The sequence below is a fragment of the Diplotaxodon limnothrissa genome, linkage group LG18, assembly GCF_057381915.1.
Source record: "Diplotaxodon limnothrissa isolate DT_005_m linkage group LG18, D_limnothrissa_male_GT1.1, whole genome shotgun sequence".
NCBI lineage: Eukaryota > Metazoa > Chordata > Actinopteri > Cichliformes > Cichlidae > Diplotaxodon > Diplotaxodon limnothrissa.
Window position 1 is genome coordinate 22077836 of NC_140613.1, and position 18339 is coordinate 22096174.

Below are 18339 nucleotides of genomic sequence, written 5' to 3' on the forward strand. Positions count from 1 at the left end.
AGCCATGTTTAAAGATGTAAAAAAAAATTATCTGCTGCATTTTTATACATCTTTATAAAAATCTGTTATGTCAGCTATCATTTCTGCACTTTAACATTCAGGTTATCTGCTCACACAGTTTTAAAATCAGCACATTTTCTGTCATTACAAATCCTGAATCTGTGACTGCCTGAGACGTCCACACGAACCTTCATTCTTAATGTCTCTGCAGTGCAGGCGTGTATGTGTACAGTTGGGTCCAGAATTTGTTGGATAAAGAAAATTTTTTGCAGTTTTGCTTCTGTGCACCAAAATATTTAATATAATATTTAATTTTAAATGCAATGATAGCTCAAGTCCTGATTTTCAGCTGGGCTGAAGGGCTTTAATAAAACATTTGCATTAATTGTTTAGGAGTTGGAGTGCCCAATTTTAAGAGCCTCCATATTAACTGGACAACACAAAACTCGTAATGTAAGTTGTCAGGTTTTTAATGCTTGGAGTTAGTGAATATCTGCCTGAAGTCGAGTACAAATAGGCTTCACCAAATGCTGTTTCCTCCATTCCTCCAGACACTGTTAGTACTTGTTTGTTGGACTCTGACTTCTGTTTAGTCCTCAGTAACTGAAACGGATGCACTGTTGGGTTGAGGTCAAGTGACTGACTTGGCCATTGCTTTTGTAGTTTCCTTTTGGGTCATTATCTGTTTGCACTGCCCAATTAGTTTTGCAGCAATCTTTACAGTGAGTACACTTTATAATTCATCCTGCTGCTTCTATCAGCAGTCACATCATCAGTAAACACCAGTGACCCAGTATCACTGGCAACCATAGATGCCATGATGGTGCCTCCACCATTTGGGACAGATCGTGTGGTACACGTTAAACTTGGTTTCATCTTCAGTTGTCTTCTGTGGTCTTGCAGGGTTTTTTTAGTGTTGCTGAACTGACCCAGTGCATTTCTTCTTTTAAAGAACCTAATTGCTGATTTTACGTCTCCTGTTAGATTTATTTTGTTCTTTCAGTCTAATGATGGCCTCCTTCACTTCCACTGACATGTCTGTGGCCCTCGTGTTTAAAACAACAGTGAAAATCTATTGAATGCAAATTTAAATAATGCAGATTATGCAAATTCAACACTTAGAATCGGTTTCAGATATCACATCTGCATCGTTTGTTGTGAAATAAGGGAACAGGCCTCAACCACCCATGAAACTGCTCATCAGCCAATTTCCCCATTACTTTTTAACCTCTGTAAATGGGGACTTTGTATACAAATGGCTGTAATTCTTAAACTTTATATTGATTTATTGATTATTATATTGATTTTTTTTTTATTTAAAATATACTGTGGTGACAAAAAAAATTGTCTGTTCAACAAAGTATGGCCCTAACTGAATACAGCGTACATTTTATTTTTGAACTGGAAAAATCAAACCAGTCTGAGAACCAGATCTGAGCACACACGTTTTGTTTTCTTTGGCCCCCACACAGAGCCAGGTAAGTCTCCATATGTGCTTCACATTTGCAAGTAATACCCCCATACTTCACTAAAAACCTTACACCTTAAACTAATGAATTCAAAAAAATCTTATATACACACGCTTCTCATCTGTGAAATTTGAAAACTTTTTTTTTTTTTTTGGCCTGTCCCGTTTGGCTCTTTTGCCATCAGAATTGTTGTCTAAAGGCGAAGAAAGATGCCCAACGGATTTACTTTACCAAATTGACCATCCCAGCCTTGCCGTAATGGTCCATTTGATTCACCTTTTATTGTTTATTTTATTTTCACTTGCTGAATACGGGACAGACTTGACTGGGGGAAAGAAGGGGAGAAAGAAAGAGGGAAAGAGAAACAGCTGAGAAGAGGGACGGGGGAGAAGGGCAAAAAACAAAAACCAACAGAATGAGCAGAGAGAAAAAAATGCATATATCAATCACCTGGATCACCTGCTGAGAAAGAAAAAAGAAAACAAGCAGAAGAGAACAAGAGTAATAGAATAAACAACATCACAATGATATATGGGAATATGACAGTAAATACTAAACATTAAACATTATTGTGCAGCACATAAGATCAACAGAACACAGTGTGCTTTGAGGTAGGAGCCAAAAAGGGTGTAGTTTGTGGGTGTGATCACCCGTGTGTACACCTGTGAGCATGGACGCGCTTGTTTTTTTCAAAAGGTTCCTTCCAGTGGCGTGTCCAGCAGGGTGGCCTGGGGGGGGGGCACAGGCCATCCCCCCCCCCACCAGACTGGCCACCCCAGGTGCCACCCCAAAGGCAAAACAATAAAATTCAATCAAATATCCGATTATGTTTTCACGGTGAAGCTCAGATATCCGAGTGTAAGTGAATGCAGCATCGGCTTCTGCGCTATGTGCATCACGTTAGCAAAGGTAGGAGAGCCAAGCACGAAAGACAGCACTGCAGGAAACAATTTTTCGGTGAAAGAAAATGAGGAGAGAATAAATGTCCCGGTAAGTAATATTAAGTTTGTTGAGTTTAGTAAACTTCGGTGAAATTAGAATACCAAAGAAAAAATAACACTTAAAGAATTATTGCAGCCGTCGAATATATCAGACAGTATGCTACTGAGGGGAGCTAACATAAGAGTTATGAGTTATAAGATATAATCTAAGTCGTAACATTGCTGTATGGAGCTGCAGATTTGGTTGCAGGTTAACATAGCTGGACTGGCCATCGGGCATATGCCCGGTGACTTATTTATTTATTTTTTTGTAATGGCATGAGGTGGTGGATTGGCCAGATGCAGGTCGATGTGTAAAAATAACTCAGTTGTTTGGTGGTGGCTATGGTGGGGCTTCCACAGAGGCCAGCAGGTGGATGAGGGAAGGGGAGGCAGGAGCAGAGACCCGAGGCAGCCGCCAGTCCGAGTGTCAGGTGAACTGAACTTCATGTAAGAAGTTATGACCTGCAGTCTATCTGGGTCAGATATAAACCAAGTTTAGGTGCAGTTTATTTTCGTTGTGCTGACTTTTTACCCTCAGTTGCAATAACTCGTACTGCGTTCTAGCCAGCTTGACAGAGTTTTTATACAGCTGGGTGGGTGCTATGATGTTACTGATCCATCCATTCGCTTCCGCTTATCCTTTTCAGGGTCGCTGGAGCCTATCCCAGCTGTCATAGGGCGAAAGGCAGGGTACACCCTGGACAGGTCGCCAGTCTGTCACAGAGCCAACACATAGGGACAGACAACCATTCACACTCACATTCACACCTAGTGACAATTTGGATTATTCAATTAACCTATCCCCACAAGTTGCATGTCTTTGGACGGTGGGAGGAAGCCGGAGTACCCGAGAGAACCCACGCAAACACGGGGAGAACATGCAAACTCCACACAGAAAGACCCCGGCCTGATGGTGGAATTGAAATCAGGACCTTCTTGCTGCGCGGCAACAGTGCTAACCACTGTGCCACCGTGCTGATGTTACAGATAGTGAACTTTATTTTATTCATAAGGTTAGTTAGTAGAGTTGCCAACGGCTCCTTAAAAAATGGAATGGTCCCTCATTCAGAGAAAATATTACACGTTTCATATTGAGCTGAGAAGAGACGCAGTTTGTCCCGTACTTTCGCTATAATGAAAAAAAGACACAAAGCTGGAGTTATTCTATCGTTACGCTGCACAGCTGCCTCTTCTTCTCTCATTCTCTCCCCTGCCTCTCCTGTTGCTACTTCAATCATGAAACTGATCAATGATCAGCTGATCGGCTTTTCTCTCTTGTTTATTTATCGTCCACTTTGCGCCAGAAAGAGGAAACCAGCAGATGTCGCGCTAAACAACAGCAGCACGTTTAAGCTTGATCAGCTGTTCTTAGAATTTATTTAATATTAATTTCTACTATCAGCTGATGTTTGCTGGAGCCACAGCTGTAAAGCTGCTGGTCATGATGTCGGTTTGGATATGTGGTGAGAGGGAAACATGAAGATGAAACCAGGAGATGTCCTTACTGAATCATCAGAGCTGTGATGGAGAAACAGGTTTACCTTTTAGTTCACATGAACGAGTTGAAGGGAAGTTATGAGCTGTTTCTGAGAGACAAATAACACCAGGAGCCTTTTTTATGTAGCTGACAGCTGGTAACTGTGCAGGGGCGGGTCTAGGAAAGTTTTACCAGGGGGCCAGGTAGGGCATTAACAGGGAGAGGGGGGCACAAAGAAATACTTTTCTTTCTTACTCTCATTTAAAATATCTAGCTTTTATTAAATAATTATCTAAATCTTACAACCAAAGTTTTTATCTGATGTAAAATGTATAGAAATCATACATATACCAACAAGACTGTACATCACTGTCACAACAGGGTTTGTTTTCATTCAGTCTTTATGGCTTTAATACCTGGTGGGCCGGTCTCTAGTCAAAATGCCCGATTTTCTGTCCCAGTCCAGCCCTGCAGGTTAATACTGGTAGTGTCACCATGCCAGCTGACTGGATTTCATCATCAGCCAGTGTTGTTCTTGATCAATATTACCAAAGTTTACCATAAGGCAGCATAGCAAGTATTTACTTGCTTTCAGGTTTTATTCAAATGTTAGTCTTTTCAGTTGTTTCCCCACTTTTTTCCTGTTTCAAAATCACCAGTTTGTGAGAAGATTATCTTCTTTTTTTAATAGGCACAAAGTTTTGCATTGGCTAAATTTCAATTGTTTGTTACAAATGTTCGTATTTTAATATTCAAAAATGTTTTTGCCCAAAACATATGTGCACTACATGTCAGTAAAAATACTATGCAAATATTGATGTCCTTGAATGCTGAGTAAACACTGACAAAGCACTGATTGTATCTCTTGTACTTTATCAACGCAGTATCTAAAAACTTTGCACCGTAGTGGTTAAAATCTCATTCTAATAAGAGTTAAAAGCGCATTCAGTTATTAGGTTTACAGGGTTATTGAATTATGGTTAACGGTTGGTAGAAATTTTTTTTAAACATTATCTGCCAATTACATCTGCCACCCTTCTCCAAATCTGTGCCCCTACCTGGCCCCCCCAACAAAAATTTTCTAGACACGCCACTGGTTCCTTCATGTAATGATCTGCTAGAGGGTGTGGGGGGGTCACAGCCCCCGTCCTCCAGGGCATGAAGCAGGTATGGAGGAGATCAAAACTCCAGACATCCAGAGGCCCCCAGAACACAGGAGACCAAGGAAGACCAACAGAGGGGCAGCCGCGCGACTGTCCTAGAAAGAACTGAGGAGAGTCCCAGATGAGGGCTCACTCAGCAGCCGCGGAGCAGAAGCCAGGGGGAGTTGCAGTGACGCGCCCGTGAGCTCCGCCGGCAGCCAGCCGTGCCTGAGTGACCGAGCCCCAGGCCGAGAGGCCGGGGGCACCCCACCTCCGAAGTGGCCCGAGCGAGCCCCAGGCTCCAGGCCCCGATAAGCGGCCGCCAAGGAGTTTGAAAATTTGAAAACATTTAAAAGCACAGTAACACCTGAAACCAGATGCAGTACTTTTTTCTCAGTCCACTAGGGTGCAGACATACGCTGTCAGCTGTGTCCATAAAATCCGCCACTGTCCTCTCAAAAATTACACGGCAACTTGTGACAGAAGTCAAGAAAAACAATACAGGTGCTATGCTGGATTGCTGCCTTGCCCCTGATTTTTTCTGTGCAACTTGGTACAATGCACGATTTAAAAAAAAAAAAACAACAAATAAAAAACAACACTTTTCGTTGCAAGCGCCATATAAAAAAGTCAAAAATGATTTTGTAATCGAAACGGGACTCATTTCATGAAACATTACGATGTTTTATAGATTTGCCACATAAAATCGTTACTATTTTTTAGGTGCTTACAAGCGCGTCAAAAAATGTCTGTCTTTAATTATTAAAGGCTTTTATTTCTTAAGTAAGCGGAAGTACCTCTTGCGCTTGCGCACTAGGCTGCCGAGAAACTGGGAAGTGCTTCCAATCTTTTAAAGTGGCACGTCCTGCGTAAGGATCACAAAATTCAGCCAAAATGATCGGTAAAGTAATCGGTCAGAAATATGTGGCCATTGCCAAGTCATGGTAAGAAGTTTTTACGTCGCGCCTGTGAGAAAAAGCGGAAAGAAATCGGACCTGTGCTTAAAAGAACCTCGATGTGTCCTTAGCTAGCATTAGCCGTTAGCACAACTGAGGTCATAGTCGTAGGGACATACTGACTTTAGACTGTCTGTTGAAGATGTTATGATTTTTATGTATTAAAGCGAGTGTGAGCTATCTTTTCGTTATTAACTCTGCCTGTTCACAGAGGAGATTGGGAATCGCTTTTTTAAATACATCGAGCTAACAAATTAAACCATGTGATCTCGGGCGAAGGTTTTTAATGTTCTTAATAAATCTGCCGCAAAGGCTGCATTAAACTTTATCCCAACTGGATTAAGGTACAGGATCCCCTCTCCTAAACAGATAAAAGTAAAATGCTCTGGCATATTTTACCAAACAGAAGCAGGTGCAACAGATTTATTTGGGGGGGGTTAGTTACTTACATCATTTTCCAGCATGTTTATAGCTTCAGCAGATAAAAAGGCATCAACCCTTTTGTCTTCTTCTAATAACCGAAACCACTAAAATGAATATTTGGTTTTACCCAATAAAAATGTATTTCTCTCTTCAGTTTCATCAATCGATGCTGAAATTAATAGAAACACAACGGACAAATTTTCACTGTCTTCTCTCCACAGGCTCCCAACTATGGCAGTATGGGGAACAACTGGAGGTGTAGCCCTAGTGTACGTCACAGACTGGCGTTTGGTTTTGGATTATGTCCCCTATATCAACGGCAAATTCAAGAACGATGACTAACATGTGTCAGGTTAGTCCAAAGAATGGCAGCGTGAAACAGTCATTCGGGAGATTATCATGCACCGTTGAATAATAAATAATCATTTAACAAGCAGGAACCACATCCTAAGTTGGACTGACAGTGCTTAACAGAATAACAGGTGGCGTAAAGGTAGATCTAGGCTTGAGACTTCAGTGAGGACCAGGCATCCCCCGAGTCAGTGATGATAGTTCCAAAGACTTTACAAATTGTAGTGAATATATAATTGGTTTGTTAGCGATGACCAGCGGCCCATAAACCAACGGGGAGTCCTTTATGTGAAGTTGACATAGCTGCATGAAAATGAGAACAAACAGCTTATCATGAAGCATATAAAGTGATAGAACATAAAGGGTGTGGGTGTGTGTGGGGGGTTGACCCACTCCTGAAATTCAGAGAAGTTCTGTCTAATTCTGCAACGTAATATGCAGCTTGTTGCAAAAATAACTGATCAGGCTACTCAGTACCAGTTTTACTTTTATGTTGACTTTAAACTTGTTTGAACAGGCAAGAATCACATTTCTCATGTGTGGCATTGTGTAACACTAAATGTTTTCAGCTATCTCTAACAGCACACGTGCGTGATGCTCAAAACAAACACATTCAGAAATATTTTGTTTTTTAATAATTATTCTTAACATCTTTTGGGATAATTCAAACTGCTCAAGTCTAGCTTTGGTTTTCAGTAAATTTTCTTGACATTGTGGATGTCCAGTCTACAGAGGGATGTATGTGACTTTAAAGAAAACAAGTCACAGTACCACAGTCACGGGTTTGTTGGGGCCAAAAGTCGAGTCTTTCAGCATACTTAGGTCTTCAAGCGAACAATTTTGAGTCAAGTGAAACACAGACTCATTTCTTCCAATGCATACAGACCAATCATGAGTACTCACTCCCCAAAATCAAATTGTGAGCCAAGAAAAACCTACAATATTACATGTTTGTTGGGCATAGATATATATGTTTTTCCTGTTTACTGACCCAGCACACAGGCTGTCTATATAATGGTAACAGTCATGCCTCAATCCAGAGGTAAAAGCATCACTGGGTGGAGTATTAGCCCCCCGTTTCCCAAATAGATTCTTTATTAAGTATTGCCTGAACCGCATGACTCAACCGAACAGGATGGGACACTACATTAATATCAAAAACAAACAAGCAGGCATACTGTGATTTCCGAAACAAATGTCCGGAGTCGGAGCTGAGATTGAAAAGTCTTCAACTGATGGGAAGGAAACAATGAAGCGGTTTGTCATGATGAGCTCTGTAAGTGCTTGTCGTAATAATGTGAAGATTGAAAATGTGATTACTAAATGTGAGATGTCATCTGACACAAAGCTGCCAGGCGATCTTTTGGTTTCATTTATTTCTCAGTTACAAAGCAGACATTCAGAAAGGCAATGAACAAATTCAGGAGCTCATTATGGTCAGTCACTGGAAAACCCTAGTCATAAAAAGACTTTCTGGTCTGATCAAATTAAAGGGCTTTAGCATGAATTGTGCCCTGGAAAAACAGGGGCACATTTCATCAGCTTGCTAAAAGAAAGTATTGACAATTGTGGCGACATACTCATTGATATATTTTATTTTTCTTTCCAGTTTGTTTTTGTATGTGATTTTTGTTTTTGTCATATTGTATCTTGTTGTCCTTAAAGGTTTGGTTGCTTTAACATAGTAATCTGCAGATGTTTGGGATAAATAAATTAATAACTTAAATGAAACTGGACAGTTCAGAGAGGACACAAGACCAGAATTAAGGAAAGTGGCCTGTTTGAGACTGTATTAGGCAGCTTCTAATGAAAAGACTGTGACCACTGGAAATTTAAAACTCATAGGCATTAACTTTGAATTGGTTCATTCAGTTGATGTTGATTCAATTTTGAATGATGGTTTCAAACGAGAAAAAAATTACAGTTAATAAACAAAAATGCTTTAATATTCCATTAAGTTTTTCTTTTCCGCTTGCCCTCAGCATCCAGCTTTGATAATTTCTTGAACACATTATAACACATGTACCTTCCTCCTCCTCAGGTCAGCGCTGTTTTTTCTTTTTACACAAGGACCTACAGAGAGACCACACACTGCTGCAGCCAGGACCTTCCACTGCATGGCAGGCCACCAGAGACCATCATTCTCACCCTCCAGCTCATTCAGCATTGAACTGTTGACTACCAACGTCCAATGAAATGATCCTTGGGTTTGGCTTTTCAGCGTTCTTCTGCCAGTAAAAATATGAACAGACGAAGAGGAAAACAGTAACGATTTAAACGTGCATTTGGTTTCTTTCCCTGTTCAGATTAAGGACGTGTATTTATTGTAATCATCTGTGGTCTGTGGGTCAAATTTGATTCTTGATTTTTGTGAGAAGTAAAGTATCTGTGATTTCTCCTATATTATGGCTGTTTATGGATTTATTTAATTTGCTTGTGTTCCTGCTGAAGGTAAATGTGCATGAAGCAAATTTAAAAACAGCCTCTCTTACTCATCCTCATAACTGGTCACAATGAAAAGTACTGACAGTTTCACTCTTTTGTTAAAAAGCTATAAAATATCAAGGCACTTAATATTTTTATTAACAGCTGGGTAATTTTTAGAAAGCTTTTTTTTTTTTTAAACTTTTTCCATCTCCTTTTACAAAACGTGGTGTAGTAGAAAATACTGGTCCTACACATTAATACATTTTCAATTCTATACAAAGTGAATAGAAAATGTATTAATGTGTAGGTAACAGTTTAACAATTAAACAAAATAAATAAAGTCCGTTAAACTTGGATTTTAATCTAGCTGGCCTACCTGTTACAGCATCAAACTAGTGCAATTGCATTATTGTATTGTGTCATTAGACTTTAAATACAGACCGTTTATCCAGAAATATCCAGTTCACAATAACTAAAAACAAATATCATTTTACAATTAAGTAACATATTTTCCCATAAATGCAGTTTTGAGTACAATTATGAACACGATGAAAACGTTACAGTGTCAAAACTCTGTCATAGTTACTTTCCGCCTATGACACAGCCCACGTGAGACCTGCGCGAGCTTTACTTTCGGACTACTTTACAGCGTGTGACGCATAAGTTACTAATACGGCGGAGTGATCTGTACTCGAGATCTGCAAGATCTCGAGCTGAGACGGACAGCTAGCAGACAAAATTCATGCCTGTGGTAATATTAATAAGGTAGTGAAGTTTTTGTCGTTTATTAGCAAAAATTAGGGGCAGAAATATTGAGACAGCCGGGACCATGGAAAGAAAAAGGTAGGACTTTGTCATGTTTAACCGAGTGAGTTATTGTAATAACGAGGAAATGCACGCACGCCTGCATACATCCGTGGGGCACTTTAGAAACGCTCATCAGTAAATGAATCGATCTGGGGAGGTTTAATTAATTTATTTGCAGCATTACTTTTGTAGCTAAAAGTTGGCTTTAAAGCGGGTGGAGTTCGTTTGGTTTAAAATACTGCAGCTTCAAGCAACAATTGACACGCTATTTGCTACGACTTTGACGTCCCGGTGCTGCTAGCTTGATTAGCTAGCTAAGTTTCATTGTTTACACACGCTTGACTTGCAGTGCGCAGGCCCGTCACAGCTACAGCAGCACGAGCGCTCCAAACTTCACGTGGGGCTCACCATGAGTACGCTTCAGACACGCTTCAGTTAGAGACGGTCAAACAAAAACAACCACGTGGATATTATCAGCTACTGCTGGTCAGACCGCTTTTAACCACAGGGTGGGCTACAGAGGTGCCTGAATGACGTCTCTCGACTTGTTGTCAGCACACCTGTTGGGGTCCCGTGCTCGACAAGTTATTTTATAATATTTCTTTGAAAATATCTTTTTATGTCATTGTGTATTTGGAGTTATAGGCTATATGAGTCTACTCAGTGTTTACTTAATTTAAATTGCAACACATCTGTTTTGTTAGATGTGTTGCAATTTCTGATTCCCTTTTGATTCCCTTTTGGCCAGGCCTCTTGAGAAGGTTGTACAAAACCCTTAAGTACTTTCTGGATCAAAATGGCTCGATGTCATTCATGAGAGATTTCATGAGGAATTTAGAACAGTTTAAATATCAGTAGTCAATTTTTGACAGATGGTCACTAATATCTGACAAATCGTTTCACTTTCTTTTAGTGTAAAGGAGTGTAAATGCACATTTAACAAATCATTCATTTGTACTCTGGTCATGATTACACAGTTGTCTTCAGAAAAATAAGTGCAAGTTTAACAGTGCCAATGTAGTAAGTCAAATGAAGCTAAATGCACAGCTGCGTTTATGCCCACCTTCACAATTTTCATGCTAACAAAAAAACAAAACACATCTACTGGGGTGGCCCCAGATACCATTTCGAAGCGTGGCTCTGTCAAAAAGTTTATTCAAAAAAGTAACTGAGAGTGTCTGTGGAGTACTAAACTCTTGGACATCCCAGTTAAAAATAGTGGAATGAACCCAATGACCCGCCTGAGTTAAATGCAATTTTTTGTTCTAACTTTGTTTCTACACAGTGTTCAAATGTGATTATAAAAACAGCTGTGTTGATGCAGAAGAACTGTGTATTCAGACTTTTTTTCCTTTGATCAGGAATCAGTTAGTAATGGGCAAGCGCCTGTTTTTATTCTTGTATATAATGAAGTCTTTATTGTATTATGGATACAGTAGAATTCATTGAGTGTTTTTTATCTGACTTATTAATATTATTTCCTATTTAATTGAGCTGCTTTTGTGGATTTATTTTTTTATTTTTTTACACCGACTTTAATTTTGACATGTTTTATTTATCTAACTATTTTACTTTATTTAAGCTGTTTTGTTATATGTTGGGTTTAATGTTTGGGCTGCTCTCACACAGGACTTTCTGAGCTTGTGGGATAAATATTCAAGTACTTGTTGTTTTATCTTAAAGAATTGTACCTGCTATAAGCAGAACTGATGTATCTGAAATACTGTTGATCCCTGGTGGATGCTTGTTTTGATGGTTTTTCTGTTTTTCTTTCTAGTCTACCTGTTAAGCGTATTCTCAACAAGCCGCAGATATTCCGCGGCAGCCCTCACACTGATGTGAATGCTGGCCACTCCCGGGGCGAACAGTCACTCCTGATCAAGGGGCAGCGCAGCAGGCACAACCATCTCTATGACATCAGCCATCAAATAAGGGTAAGACAGTTTGGTCTCTGGTGTTTATGAGGCTTAAAAATGTATACCTGTAAGTTTAAGTTGTGCTTCTTCATATTTAGTTTAACTGCATACATCTGTCCAAAAAACAGAACAACAACTAAACCCTTTGATTCTATTTGCATATGCCATATAAAAATGTCATTTTTTGGAAGAAAAAGTTTTCTTAAATGCAAAAATATATAAATAATCTCAAGTACAGTCAAATAAAATAAGATGCGTATGCAGCACATCAGTTTCATGCTGTTGGAATCATGTTAAACTGCATTGTCCCTTTTTTTAAATAAATAAATAAGAAAAAAATATATTAAGCTAAACTAAATAAAAATTTACTATTACTCTGTCTTCCTTGAAGGCTTTCTGACGTTAATAGGAGGCTGTAAGGCATCAGCAAGTTGTATAGTTTAACCAGTTTGGTATCAGTTCAGCTGCATATTTTAATAAAACTTCTGGAGGCTTACTGCAGATTTTTTGCTGTATATAATAACGGTGGAGGATGGAGCAGCTACAAACTTCGCTTTTCTTCACATCAAGTTTGTTGATCAGGTTCTTTGATGAAGGACTCCCGCTAGCTTTTTCCCACTAAAGGTTTAATGGTGATTACAGGAACAGCGCTCCTCTTTTGAACGCTGGAAACATGTTTTCTTTCAGTCAACCTGAGCTCACCGTCTCCGTAACAGCTTGGCTTCTTCGCTCTCCACGTTGTTTAAACAGACTCCGACTCCTCGTTAAAGTGTGCCAGCATCATCATCACTGCTGCTGTTGTTTTATCAGTGCTTACGTTTAAAAACTGGGGTCGGTGTCTAATGTTGTCAAACTTTTTATTCATACGCTGCTGCTGAGTACGTTTCTATTGCAGGACTGTTTAGTCGCAAATGTGGGTGAAACGCTCATGTTTCCATAGTGACATAGTCATGCATTAAAAGAAGTATCGAAGTAACAAATTTGTGTTGAGAATTTTTTATAATCAAAGCTAGAATTTTTATTCTTTGTGGCTAAAATAAGAGTAATTTCAGTCCTGAATTATTAGCTCCAAGTCTGATTTTTGCCACTTCATTTGAGTGTTTGTCATAAACATCATAACCAAAAGCACAGCTCATCAGGCTGTACACTGATCACACTGTCTGCCTGAGGCCTTTTAGCAAACTGTGGTTAAAATTTCATGACCGTCACAGGAACCTCTCTGTCATGAAGCCATCACAGATGAATTGCAGTAAAAACAGACTTGAGTCTGACGTGCTCACTTGTTCGCTTTAACCTACGTAAGGAAGTTTTTCTCTCGTGAATTCCTAACCTGAAATATCCAATTTGCACGATTTTTGGATGGTAGATTATTACCTCTTGACATTTGAAACCTGTCGTTATTTCATAGTTGCTATAGAGTGCATTGTGTCCTTCACCAGTAAACCTCCCCCAGAGATGAGGTTTTATGATTGACCGTTGACTGTACAAGTGGTAAATGTTGTAAAATTAACATCATTACAGCCTTTTATGTCTGCTGTTAAGCTGAAGGATAGGTGTTTTCCTTGTAGCTATTTACTGCATTTTTGTTTTCATGCCACATTGTGTCATAGTAGTCATTCCATTGCCTTGTAATGTTTTTATAGCCTCTTCACAATTAAATACGGGATGCAGCAGCCACTGCTATACAAGACTGACAGCAGTAAAAATAAAGCAGTAGGATAACTGTTGGCTTTAAAAGTGGCTCTTTTTAAGTGTCATTAAAAAACAAATCTGTTCATATAGTAGAAAACTAACTTACAGTTCTCTCTTAAAGGCTAAGCCTGATTTAAACACAACGCTGCCAGTTCGACAGACAGCTTCCATCTTCAAACAGCCAGTGACCAAAGTAACAAATCACCCCAACAACAAGGTGAAGACGGACCCCCAGAAGGCTGTGGAACAACCAAAACAAGTAAGTCAGAAGCAGAAAAGGTGTGTCAAGTGTTTGTTTGTTTTCTAATGGTAATTTAATTTTTTGTGTGTGTGTGTGAGTGAGTGAGTGAGTGACTGACTGACTGAGATGTTCAGTTTTGGAAACACTGTGCCTAAAATACACAAAAGGTATCTTCCTTTTTGCTTCACTCTTTAGCTGTTCTGGGAGAGGAAGTTGAGCGGATTAAATGCATTCGATATAGCAGAAGAGCTGGTCAAAACGATGGATCTCCCCAAAGGCTTGCAGGGTGAGGTTAACCTTTAAAACTTATCCGTCACATATAATTCAAACAGAAATAATTCTACCAGGTTGACCCATACCACCTGATTTTCTCTTCTTAGGGGTGGGGCCTGCATGTTCAGACAAAACGCTGCTCTCTGCGATCGCCAGCGCCCTGCACACCAGCCCGGCGCCCATCACGGGACAGCTCACTGCTGCGGTGGAGAAAAATCCAGGAGTCTGGCTCAACACTGCGCAGCCTCTCTGCAAAGCCTTTGTAGTGACTGATGATGATATTAGGTGAGATACTTTCATATTTAACACAAAGGAGCTCTGATTTTCTAACTGTAATACTAAGTGATATTATTCATGCATAGGAAACTGATGAAGGCTTGAGTCTGCTGCTGGTGGCTTCTTCTGTGAAGGGTGTCAAATGTAAATCAAGTGCACTCTAAAAGTGCATTTCAACATGTTCCACCACTACCAAGCAGTGAGGTGGTGTTTCTTTTTTCTTGTTGGGCACATGCTGCTGTTTTCAACAATCAATGGCTTGACTGTCAGTGACTGTTTTCTGTTCTCATGTAGCGTACGCCACCACAGTGACAGGTTCTCACAAAACTCTACATGATGAGCTTCAGTTTTGGAATCATTTGGATTTTTCTTTTAAAGGAAAAACTCCTAATGCTAAGGCTCCGGTTGCCCAGGTAACCCTCTAATGTTGGGGTTGCTGAGGCACTCTGTTTAGGGTAAAATCATGTAATCAATTTATTCTTGGAGCGGTCTAGAAACCAAAACTGACCACCATGTATTGACAAATGCACAGTACTCTTCACACTCATAGGTTGTTGCATCCATCACTCACCTCGAAATTTAGAGAAGTTTATCCTGCAACCCGCCCAGTTTGCGTCACTACAGGGGGTTTCTTTTGTTTGTCATCTTTTTTGACTACTGCTTGTAGTTGTTTGCTGAATGTCCCAGACTTTCTGTGGTCGTTACAAATCACTTCCTGTGTGGAGATGGCTTTAAGGTGTATATTGTCAAAAGGCAAAGGCTTGTGACCAGTTTAAAGTAAGAAATAAAATGAAAAAGGGCCTTAAAGCCTCAGACAACATTATCATTATTATTATTTAATCAGGAAGTGAAACTTCAGATTAAGAATCTCTTGTTTCTGTGAAGAACGCATCATTAACCCGGGGAGCTGAGCTCTTGGAGGGAAAAACTCCATACAAGGGGCCCTTGCTGGGTTCACACACTGGACTCCAATAGTAAAACCATTAAATAGGCTTTAAAATTGCATAGTAATGTCACTGAGGACATCAATATCTTGTCTGAAAAAGCTTTGTCAGAGCTGTCAACGGACAAATGCAACTGGTCTTGGTATTCACATTTAGTATAAGCTGGTAGCCGGTCACTTGACCTGTGAGCGCAGACGTTTTCTATTCCAGTGACACAAGAATACAGCTTTAAATTCAGGCTCAACATATAGTGAATCAGCACTTTGTACCTATTTACTGAAGCTCCAGCTAGTATGCTATAGCTGATGATAAAAAACTTGTGCACTGCCAAAACCAGCGCACTTTATTTTTATTGCAGGAAAGTAGATGTTTGACTCTCGGAGCGTTCTGAACCAAGGACATTTCATACTGAGAAACAAGTGTTACACACTGAAAACTTGGGACAGTTGTATCACAAGTCACCATTATTATTTTGCTATTTGACCTTCAGTTCAGGCACATTATTATATAAATGTTAGAAAAACAAACTAAATTCACTGTGTTCAAAAGTTCAATCTTGAGATTTACTTTGTGTTCTGCTTCTCTTTTATGGCTTTGTAATGAGTCATACTTTGCATTTATACTCTTATACCAAATTGAACTATGGTGTCTTTTTATGGGTCACTGGTGAGAACAGCAAATCAGCCTCAGTCCATTTAGCGAAAAGCAAGATAAAATGCAGATATGTGGTTTTTCTTTTTCTTTTTTTTTTCTTTTTTTTTGGAAACGTGACCACTAACCATGTGACGTTAACTTATCTATCATTTTGGAAGTGTGACAACCATGGTCACAATGTATGATCAAGTGACTAAGGACCCAGTCACACAGGCCTTGAGACCAGTCTGTGACCACCTAGCAACCACTTGTCACTAGGAGAAAATGTGTGTTACTCAGCCAGCAGGCAGAAAGCTCCCTGTCCTTGGTCTCGAGTGATGTGTGTATGACCTCAGGTGAGAAACAAGAATAGAGAACAGGGCTATTTCTTTGTATATTTAATGGGAACCTGTTATTCTGACTTTTATTCTTGGACTCTGCTAAAATAGATTTGCATAACTTGAGTCCAAGAGTCAGCTGTTTTACCTCTTCTTCCCTGAAGGCCACCCTCACTTTATGCCACCTGTCTGCTGATTGGCTGCCCCTCAATCGCATACGGTTTGAAGAGCACGGCTCTGAAGCTGCTGTGTTCAGACATAAATGTGTTTCTGAGATCGTATCAAAGATTTGCCCTGTTATTGAGTGTGCATACATACATACATACAATCCTCCTTCACCAGTGACATTAATTTCCCAAAACATGTTAGCATTTTTAGTTATTGTAATGATGTGCAAAGTTTTCTAGACTGAAGTGCTCATATTAAAATTTAGAGCACACGTTTCCATGTATAAGTCATAAAAACAGACTCAATCTCCACAGAGGAGATGCACATTTCTTCTGTGTTCATGTGTTGGATGTATCATCTACAGTTATCAAGCTTCATGTCTCTGGGAATTGAATGTATTTATTTTTTTATTGCTTATTTTGGGTCTGAAAATGAAATGATTTTCTGGAGTGAGCAAAAATAAATAAATAAAAATCAGCCTCCCTCTAAGGTCACGTGGTGGGCTGAGGTGTAGTGTGCGGCTCTTTGGTGGACATCAAATGATTTGCACTTTTCCTTCCCTGAAACTTTTTTCAAGTCGTGAAAGACGTTATGTCATTAATGTAATTATGTGTTCTTGTCTGTGCCCCTCAGGAAGCAGGAGGACCTGGTGCAGAATGTGAGGAGGCGGCTCGAAGAAGCCCTTATGGCTGATATGCTGGCTCATATAAAAGACACCGCTGCAGATGTAGAAGCAGAGGTGAAGGGTGAGCAGGTGGAGAAGGAGGAGTTATAGCCAAGGTACACAGAAAGGCAGTAATCACTACAGTATGGCTGAATTTCTCATGGTTAATTGCATTTAATATGACCTACAGTATATTCCTAAACAAGTAACTCTCCTCTATCTCTCCCACAGACTTGTTTGAGACATTTGCTGGTAAAGTCTTTTCAATGCTCGAATTAACGGCTCCATGAAGGTTTGTATGCAGTTAAACTGAAGCAGACTTTATATGCAGACATTCTGCAGATTTTTTTTCCTAACCTAAACAAAGACTGTGGTCTTTAATTTTTTTGTTTTTTAAACATATGACCTTATAATCCTGTAAGGGTGCTCTGAGTTTTCATTTTTACCTCTACTAAAGTCCGGCAGCTGGTTATGGTGCTCTACACAATGCAGTGTTATGTTTAGTTAACAGCTGTTTAAGCTCAGTGTTGAAAACGCAAACCTTTATGTACACGACTGATCTGTGTGTGTGTTACATTTTAATTGGTTTTAAGAAGTGTTTTTATTTCCTGCTATTGCTTTTTATGTTTTACTGACACTGTAAGTTAGCATGTCATGTTTGAAAGCATAGAAATGCAGCAGTATTTTTACATGCCTCTGGATGGTGATGATTACAGTTTCACGGTTCAAACTTTTTTTTTTTTTTGGTCACAATAATTTGAGTTTACATAGCTTTGAACATGAAGCCATGGTATTTGTATTTTCACTATTCTTTGAACAACTACTATTGCATTTCAGTAAAAGGTGCGTTCCCTCGGATCATACAAACACACTGCTGATGTACTGTTTTCTGTCAAATAAAGGCATTTTTCTTATGTGTCCTTTTGTATGTTTGTTTGTAATTAGTGTCTGTTAAAGTGCTACCTACAAAAAACGAACTTTAATGTCCCCACAGGACAAATTTTATTAAACCGTATCCATCCAGGTCATAGGAGAGCAGTGTAAGCAAAGACACCCACACCACCCATCCCCAGCCACCTCCTCCAGCTCTTCAGAGGGGATAGCAAGCCATCCAGGGGATACAATCCCTCTAGCATATATCCTTCTCCCACCTCACCTA

At 39.7% G+C, this 18339-nt stretch overlaps 2 protein-coding genes across 2 annotated transcripts; both read left to right on the top strand.

Moving 5' to 3' along the window:
- Nucleotides 1–5888: 5888 nt before the first annotated feature.
- uqcr11 (ubiquinol-cytochrome c reductase, complex III subunit XI) lies at nucleotides 5889–9204 on the top strand. The gene is made up of 3 exons (XM_085377909.1): nucleotides 5889–6015; nucleotides 6672–6802; nucleotides 8843–9204. The coding sequence occupies exons 1-2, from the start codon at nucleotides 5966–5968 to the stop codon at nucleotides 6790–6792; spliced, it is 171 nt and encodes a 56-aa protein (XP_085234035.1). The 5' UTR covers nucleotides 5889–5965; the 3' UTR covers nucleotides 6793–6802; nucleotides 8843–9204.
- A 592-nt stretch (nucleotides 9205–9796) lies between these two features.
- Nucleotides 9797–17659, top strand: LOC146613573 (methyl-CpG-binding domain protein 3-like). Its single transcript, XM_085377815.1, has 7 exons — nucleotides 9797–10071; nucleotides 11813–11969; nucleotides 13765–13902; nucleotides 14080–14170; nucleotides 14265–14442; nucleotides 17150–17296; nucleotides 17412–17659. Exons 1-6 carry the CDS (start codon nucleotides 10058–10060, stop codon nucleotides 17289–17291), a joined length of 720 nt encoding a protein of 239 aa, XP_085233941.1. The 5' UTR covers nucleotides 9797–10057; the 3' UTR covers nucleotides 17292–17296; nucleotides 17412–17659.
- The last annotated feature ends 680 nt before the right edge of the window (nucleotides 17660–18339 follow it).